This window comes from Megalops cyprinoides, chromosome 7 (assembly GCF_013368585.1).
Source record: "Megalops cyprinoides isolate fMegCyp1 chromosome 7, fMegCyp1.pri, whole genome shotgun sequence".
In the NCBI taxonomy this organism is placed as follows: domain Eukaryota; kingdom Metazoa; phylum Chordata; class Actinopteri; order Elopiformes; family Megalopidae; genus Megalops; species Megalops cyprinoides.
The window spans coordinates 14061924-14070636 of record NC_050589.1 but is presented as its reverse complement, the minus strand read 5'-3'; the positions used below and the strand labels follow the sequence as shown (position 1 = coordinate 14070636).

Sequence of the window (8713 nt, the reverse complement as noted above, 5' to 3'; positions counted from 1 at the left end):
ACTGAGTGAAGATTTTTTACTAATATATAAGTTGTTTTCCCCAAATATACTCCAACCATCTATTGTACATAAAGAACATAATAAACATTTTTGACACATTTAAGAGTTTATGTAGTGTACTGTTGTAATACCAGAAAATGGAATGTGTGTAAGATAGCTGAGGTTAAAGATCAGTACTCTGAATTTTTTTCCCCTTTCTCCATGTTTGGAATTTGTAATCTGTAATTTACCCTATTCAAAAGGGGGTGATTTTTCTTGCATCCCCAGAGTACTTTATCTAATATTGTGACCTTTGTCAGTTACAGCTTTTTTTTTAACATTTATCCATACAGGCCCTTCTTTGGCCTGGGGATTCAGCATGTCACTCAAGTGCTTCTTCAGTAATAACACCTAGATACTGTTCAATGTTGTGTCCCAAACAGACACAGACAAACACAAATCAAACAATATAGCTGCTAAATAGCCAGTGTACTGTTTACTTGAAAATGTCAGAGATACTTTGCCAAGTATATTAAAACTTTTTTTTATAGTTTACCCTTACTAACCTGATTTCTGAGGAAACAGCCTTAAAATGATTCTTAGAAGGCAAATCCTCACAAAATTAAAAAAAAAAAAAAAGGTTTTCAGGGCACTCTCAGAAAAGGCGTGTAAAATGGGCAGTGATATGTAGGGGTTAATATTAGCAAACATTCCCACCAGGCGAATTCACAAAGGACTACTTACTGAGGTGAGTCTTTAAGAGTGGGATATCAGACAAACTAGTGCTGTGAATAGGGCTATTAAAATAATTATGACATATAAAAGGTCATTTTCTGGCTGCAGTTGGAAAAACCAAACTTGGGAATGGAAGTATCACCCCCTCACTCACTGACTGACTGACCAGTCAACTGAGTGTGGCTCCACCTAGTAACATTTTCATTGGCTTTCAACCACTAGAGGGCAAAAGGGCCAACATGAGCACTGTGGTTTCAGGTATTGAACAATTTACATTCAGTTCATTTTGCATATTTACTTTGTATAAAACTGTGTACCCTTTCAACTGTATACTCAAGTATAGAAGCATAGAAACCATATTTACATAAACAAAATTAAATATTTTGGGAAGTCAAACTGCTTCTTCATTTACAAAATTACAGCTCATTATTTTCACAGTTCTGTTGAGTTTGCAGTTGCATACTTGAAGGCACAACCGTTGCCAGCACCATAGCTTACGATGCATGAATTAGACACTCAAGTCTCTGAAGGCAACATCCTCAAAGAATTTCAGCTGTCGCACCATCACGGCATATGCCTTGTACTTCTCCTCTCCCATTTCATCTCGAAGTTGCCGCTGGAAAAATAAGTAAGAAATTACTGATAAATTATTGTTACACACCTAAGACACATATCACATTGAATTCTGGGGGTAAACAATCTACTAACATGCTGCCAGTGTTTACTTGCCTCTCGCATTATCTCGTCATCTTCTTCCATAATATCCAGAACTTTGTCTAAAAGCTTCACTCCCAGTCCCTGCACCACATCAGTCCGTAAGTGTTCAATTGCTCTCCTGATCTTTGCAGGGCCAGAGGGAGAGCCTGGAGAAAAGACAGACCAATAAAACAAGAGAACTACCTTCTGTTAATAATTACCCTTTCAACCTTTCCTGCCAAACTGCACAGGGCAGTGATAAAATTGTATTCAGCTACAGTGTTGAGGAATTTCAGGGATATTGGGTGGTACTTTGAAGCGTATGCATATGCGTAGAAAAGTGTAAACTTTTTTGGCAAACAGAATTTTAATAGTTCAAGTCCCAAGTAGGACTGCTGTTCCCACTGTTGAGAAAGATATGACAAATTTCCTAGAAAAGAGCCACTGCTGGGCACATTAAAACATAGATACATAAGCTGGCATAAGGCAACTAAGTGACAGACCTGAAGGGAACTCGCTCATGTGGAATCCATCCGGCTCCTCTTTAGCTTTGCCATGCAGTATCAGGGTGTCCCTATACTTCCTGTTCAGCCTAAATTCAGACAGTGCTTTGGAGCCAGAGCAGTCAGATCCACATGCTTTGTCTCTGGAATCCATTCGCAATGTCTGTGTCATCAGCTGAACAAGATCTTGCATTTCACCAGATTCGTTCTTCCTGAACACAAACAAGCCATCTTATTTTTTCAGAGTTTGTGAAGTTGCAATGAAATGAATGCTGTTTATATGCAATAACAATTATGTTAGGTATTAGACGGGATGATACAAAAAGTTAATTACTGTATGTATGTGGACATCTTGATAATACTGTCATGTTCAAGGGAAGGCTTTACCCGTCTTTGCAGTCCCCCTCCGAACGGTCCGTGGAACTGGTGGAGGAGCCGCAGTCATCGTCAACTGACTGTCGTCGTGATGACCCACCCTGCTGCTGAAAGATTAGAAAACTCACAGTGACACATCAATAAGCGCAGATCACTATTCTCTTTAAGGTATGAACTATTATCTTAGGTATGAACCATTTAGCAGCCCTTTCTTAGGGAAGGAATACATCTTACACCAGCAAATTGGTAACTCTGAATGGAGCCCTGTGTGGTTTTTTTCTGTCCTCCTCCAACAGTACTATTTTTCCCAGCACCCTCCAACAATGTTTCTATGCTGTGCCATCTCAAAAGAAACGGAAAGGGGATCTGAATTACAACGCAGGCTACTGCTCACAGCAAAGTAAATACTGTACCATTGTACTGGGGCAGACAAGGATGCATTGTGCAGACTGGAAGTATAAAAGTGGCAGTGTGGCACAGTGCTAAGGAACAGGGGTCATAACCAAAAGACTGCTGGTTCGATTCCCTGCTGGGGCACTGCTGCTGTACCCTTGGGCAAGGTACTTAACCCAGAACTGCATCAAGATCCAGCTATATAAATGGATAACATGTAAAAACTGTAACCTATGTAAGACGCCCTGGACAAGAGCACCCACTAAATGCCAATAATGTAATGTACAAGTGTTCACTGCATAGATTAAAGAGGGGCAGAATTACCGTATTTGATTTGATGGCAATATCAGACGTCGAGCGGCTGACTGCAGCATTCTGGTAGCTCGACTGTGTCCTGTCTGCACTAACATCACATGATGTTCTTCTTGACGCGGGGACAACTTCAAAGAGAACAGAATCTGTTACCTTTGCTGACTCTATCATATTTTTCTTTAGGTTTTCATGATGAATGGTTTCACATTAGGACTTGCAGGTGTCACCTGGGTAGGTGAAGTCTTCCTGGGACTGCTTCAGTCGCCTTCTCTCTCGGGCAGAAAGGGGACGTTCCTGGGGAAAAAAAAAAAAAAAAAAAAAAACAGTAAGTCCAATGTGTTGACTTAAATCATTGTGTGCTAAGAACATCTACATTTTCCTTCAAATCCAACTACTTAAAGAATTGTACAATGCATATACATATCCAGTATTCCTTTCACAGATGCTGTGCAATCATTGTATTGGATAAATCACAACCATGCACCCAACCAAGCTCTTTCTGAAAGAGTATTAATGCAGATATTTCAGCTTTGAAGATTCTATTCATGATTAGGTTCTCCACTGACTAGTCCATACCACTGATGTCATTCGCTATCTGATTGCTACCTCCATTTAACAATGTAAAGATGAAGGTACACTTATAAAATAAAGGAAAGAAACAACTCACTTCAACACACCAGTGAGTCCACTGAGACAACAGTGAACAGTGCTCACCTGTGAAACTGTAATGGCACTGTCCCCTGAGCTGTTAATACAAGATGGGGAGGATATTATTGCCTTAGACTTCTCTGCATGTAACTCCAGGTTCTTCTTTTTCACTTTATCAGTTTCACTGGGTGGGGATGGCAGAGGCCTGGGATGGACAGTTTGATACTGGGGAAAGAGATGATACTCCCATCAGTAATCACAAAAATGGTATTTCTATCACAAAACACAGACAGCCCTCCCAACAGAAATCAAAGAGATGACAGACTGCATAGAAAGACATTAGCTAAAAATCCTATAGGGTGACTTCACCACCAAACATACAGCATTATCAGCTGTGCCAAGGTTTAAATGCAGTGACAGGAGTCTTATTCGCTAAAGAAAAGCACCATAATGGGTCCGAATCATTAAATTTCATTGTGCAATTTGATTTGAAAATAGATGAGCTAAAATGGTTACACCTGGGCTTAATATGTTTCCAAAATTCTATATTTACATTATTATGACTATATTTATTTGACTTTTTTAAAGACTGAAGGCACATTAGTGTACTGTGCCACAATTAAATGTACCACAGTAAATATCTATGGTCCTTGGACAGCTCATAGAAAATTAACCAACGCATCATGGAACACAGACATAAATATACTACGCATTCTAAGTCAGTATGTAACTACACTAAAAACATGACAAGCATTTCAATAACATGCGATAAGAATTAATCTTGACATATTCAAGAAGGATAGCATCACAGTTGCAGATGATGGACCACAATCATGCACTGATGACGTCACCTCCCGCACTTTACTCACACTGCCATGGTTCTCCTGTGCCCTTTGCCTGTTCCTTTGCCTGCGCTGGCGGGATATGGAGGGTTCTGCAGATGAGGACGGGGGCTGCAAATGGGCGATATCCTGCTCTGGCAGGGGGGGAGTGTCATGGCTTGGGGGCTCCTACAATAAAAAAAAACAAAACAACAGTATTATCTCCTGATTATTTCAAACATCACCTCCGCCAGCTGTGCCAGATGTATGATCCAGAAAGAACCAATGAGGATATTTAAGAAAGAAAAAATGGTAACAATACCAATTACATTAAATTAGGTTAACTGTCTCACACATTCTCCCTGTTGAATGCCTACCTGACTACTAGCTGCTTTCAAAGAGGCTCATATCACAGCTTTGCTTAAGAAACCAAATGCCAAATCTCCCCTCACCCATAACTCACTAAATCTGTTAATTAGACAGTATTCCACCGTGCCATTTCCTCTTGTTACAAAAGATCTAGCTGACCCCAACTAATAATGTTTACTTAATCAAGGTTAACCACTCAACCGAAACTACTTTTCTCTTTTTAACTTATGCTGTCTAATCTGCAAACACAGCCTCCATGTCCTCTGTTCTGACCCGCTCTAGATCAATCTACTGCCTTTATCAAAGTTGAACACTAGGTCATCCTATTGATGCTGCCCTCGGTACTACCCATAAGGGAATTTCATCTTACCTGTCTGGATGTCCCATCAGATGGGCTGGAGACTCAGTGACTCAGTGACTGGGGACCAGTGCTTGGTCCCATTCAGTTCGTCCTTTACATTCATCCATCTTTCATATATGCACTAAACTACACGTTACACAAAAGTCTTACCTGTATTACAACAGGAACAAAAGGCTCAAGTAGCTTTTCTGTGGAGTCCAAGCTCTCCTGGAATGATGAGGCAATTAGGTGATAAGCTGGGAAAGAAAACTAAAAAACTCTTAAAGCTTGATTTATTGTTTTAACTGTAAATGTGGAAAAAAAATTACAGGAAAAAGAATCTATTTTCACCTTTAGTGGTGGAGTTTGTTTTAAGGTGTCCGCTTCCTGAAGCAGTTTAATGGTGCTGTCTTTGTCTTCAGCATCTACTAGATTAGCCTGTCCTTCTGTTGACGCTGGCGTCTCATCCTTCACTGCTCGAAGCTCAGGCTCAGGGTGAGAGTCCTCCATCACAGGTCCATTCAGCAGCATCTTGTCTTCTTCAGCGCTGATTACAATGCCCAACACCTGCTTCCTCTGGTATGCCTCTGAACAAACAGGGTTTGCTTTTCTGCTCTTCCTCTCCTCTGTGTGCCTGATGTCAAAATCGCTGTGCCCTGGGTCCAGATCAGGGAGAGATGGCACCTTTGCTTTACTGTGTTTTCTCTCCTTTTTTGCTGGCAAGATGTCGATATCAATATTGTTGACGGTTGCTACAGACACTTCAGTACTATTCAGATTGTCCTGTGTGGGGGATTTTGGGGGTGACTGTTTGGGGGAAAGAACGGGTTCCTGTGCTGCATGGTCGTTGCTCTTCTGCTGCTGCGAATGGTTTTTTTCCTTCTGTGAGGGAACAGCAACACCGATAAGACTGGTTAGAAAACAAACATTGCGAAATTTCCCCTGCCTCTCTGAATTGAATGTTGTTCTGTTAGCTTTTGACCTCTCTCCATCTCACCGTCTTTTCTCTCTTATATATATCTACAGAGGGCTGCGGGGGGCAATCAGGTCTGGAATTTGCCTGTGATCCAGAAACAGCAGCAGTCCCAGGTCTGCTATTAGGAACTTTCTTCTTTGATTTGGCTGTTTTCCTGGTAGAGAAAATAACAGATGCATTAACCACCGCTATCTACACAGCGGTGACTGGCAGTAAGGAGAACAGTATTGGAATAAGACAGGAGCCCCATCATGGCAGAAAGTAACAAAGTTACAGAGGTAATGGATACATACTCCTTTGTGGCCTCCAAAAAAATGGCGATCTGGCGTTTGATATAGGGCTGCCGAAGGATGTGTTTGACATCCGGACGATCCTCTGGTTTCTTACTGAGCATGCTCTTTATGAGCTCCCCAAGCTGTGGATTATACTTGCTGGGCATCTGCGGTGGCTGAGAGCAATACAAAGCAATAACGCTGTCAATGAATGAGTTTGCACACTACGGAAACAGCTGCTCTGCTTATTCACTGACGTGAACCAACTCTCGCTCCACACCTTGGATGCATTCACAAATATTGTGCTCCACGGATTTTGCGGTGTTTCCTTCCAATCCACACTCACCCACTGGACAAATGATCACATTCTGCACAAAATCTGTCCAGTCCCTTAGTATCCCACTTCCAGTAAATAACCTTCAAGGCACTTTGTACCCACGCTTAGCTAATTTATTTTAAGTAAAAAGGTAACATTGTCATTTTCTAACCTGTACTATTAAAAAATCAAATAATGACTGACAACTCACCTTTCCTTCAACTATACGATACACCAAAGAGTTCATGTCCTTTGCATTAAAGGCATGCTTCAGAGTGGCCATTTCATACACACAGCAGCCCAAGGCCCAGACATCAGACTGTATATAGAAAGATGACTTAATTGAATAAGAAAACATGTTTGTGCAGCTGTAATCCAACATTCATATGCATTAGTGATAATCTAAGTAACAGAGATATTGCAGTATGCTCATACACATGCTTAACTTTGGAAAAAATACCTTATAGTTGTATGGTTTGTTGGAGAAAAGCTCAGGGCTCATGTAATAAGGCGTCCCAATGAGGGTGCTAGCCATGTCGTTTTGGTTTTCCAGCACTCGAGCAATCCCAAGGTCTCCAACCTTGATTATGTTGGTTTTGGTCAGGAAGATGTTCTGAGTTTTCAAATCCCGGTGCAAGATGTGCTTTTCATGTAAATACTACAAAACAAGCATGGAAATGCAATATTAAATAACTCTCTTTACAATGCCTTCAATTTAACTGCTCTCCCTTATTCAGCCAGAATTAGTAAGAAGGGAACTGGAGGTCCAGCACAAATTGCAGCAGCTGCAGGAACACAGTTGATCAGCACAGCTACTGAGAGTTATAACATTTCAAGAAGCTATTGTTTGACGCTTCTCTGCTGCTACCTGTAAGGCCATGGCGATCTGGACAAACCACTCCACCACCTGCCTCTCAAGGAGAAGCTCGCCCTTTTGCTGTCTCAGTCTGTGGTAGAGGTCACCCCCCTCACAGAAGCCCATCACGATGTAGAGTTGACAGTCCTCCCCCTCCCACGACTCTCTGTATGTGACAATATTCGGATGACGCAGTTGGGATAGCAGCTGCGCTTCTTGCTCCGCGGCACGGCGCTCCCGCTTCGAGGATGTTCTCAAGTTCAACTTCTTTATGACATACTGAAATCAAAAAAATATATATATACTGAATTAGACACTTGATACTATTTCGTATGAAATAAACAGGGTGTTGCCTCCCATAAGGAGAATGTAAATATAGCTAATTAGCGGTAGGTCTCAACAATAATTAGTCAATATAATTACACCACAACCACACTGTCTACAGTTAGACACGCTGAAACTGCATTTTGGTGTCATAGCCGCTTAGGTTTGCTAATCATACAGGTTTGCATCCGTATCGCCATCCTTGACTTGCACATTGCTAGCCAACAAGCTGGTTTGTCAAAGCAAAATTTGTCCATATCTTTTTTCCACAACAATTCAGAGTGCGACCTTAGGACAGGCACAGAAAATAATTATCGAATAACTATAGCTGCTAACTTAAATTACCTAGAGTAACTACATAGCTACGTTTGAAAACTTGATTCGCCAGCTAATGTTACAATAGATAGCTAGCTAACCTAGCTAACATTAGCAGTAGTACAAGCACAACAGCCAACTGCCATCCACAGACAATGCTGGCATTGTTTGGGTAATGTGCCAGATTCACCTCGCCTGCTGACGTTAACTTTTAACGTTACCTGCTTCCCTTCGGTTTTGTGTCTGACCAGAGTCACTTCTCCGTAGCTGCCTTTGCCAACGACTTTGATGAAAGTATAACTCTCCATGATTCTTCATTAGGCCATCTGTACTCATAAAATTCAATATAGCAAAGTGTTGTTTGGAAACCCGAAAACTGTATGCTATTTCATTATATTATCTGGGAGTTGTAAAACCGACCACCTCCAACGCTATAAGAGGACAAGCAGGAAATCATCATCTGTGGCTTTGCCGTCACTAAGC

The 8713-nt window shown here is 41.3% G+C and overlaps 1 protein-coding gene across 1 annotated transcript; it reads right to left on the bottom strand.

The window, feature by feature from the left end:
- Positions 1-632: 632 nt before the first annotated feature.
- Positions 633-8644, bottom strand: LOC118780808 (serine/threonine-protein kinase Nek4-like). Its single transcript, XM_036533508.1, has 16 exons — positions 8452-8644; positions 7604-7870; positions 7196-7393; positions 6947-7054; positions 6441-6595; positions 6169-6301; positions 5523-6053; positions 5343-5399; positions 4511-4651; positions 3708-3866; positions 3221-3287; positions 3006-3121; positions 2301-2395; positions 1914-2125; positions 1444-1577; positions 633-1330 (listed from the first exon to the last, which is right to left on the bottom strand). Exons 1-16 carry the CDS (start codon positions 8536-8538, stop codon positions 1223-1225), a joined length of 2568 nt encoding a protein of 855 aa, XP_036389401.1. The 5' UTR covers positions 8539-8644; the 3' UTR covers positions 633-1222.
- Positions 8645-8713: the final 69 nt, after the last annotated feature.

Bases quoted from the DNA above. Each gene is read 5' to 3' on its own strand.
- LOC118780808 (XM_036533508.1), bottom strand. From the start codon at position 8,538: ATGGAGAGTTATACTTTCATCAAAGTCGTTGGCAAAGGCAGCTACGGA. The intron at 6,302-6,440 runs GTATGTATCCAT...TTTCTCTACCAG, and splicing joins TTTTTGGAGGCCACAAAGGA to GAAAACAGCCAAATCAAAGA. The intron at 6,054-6,168 runs GTGAGATGGAGA...GTTCCCTCACAG, and splicing joins TATATAAGAGAGAAAAGACG to AAGGAAAAAAACCATTCGCA.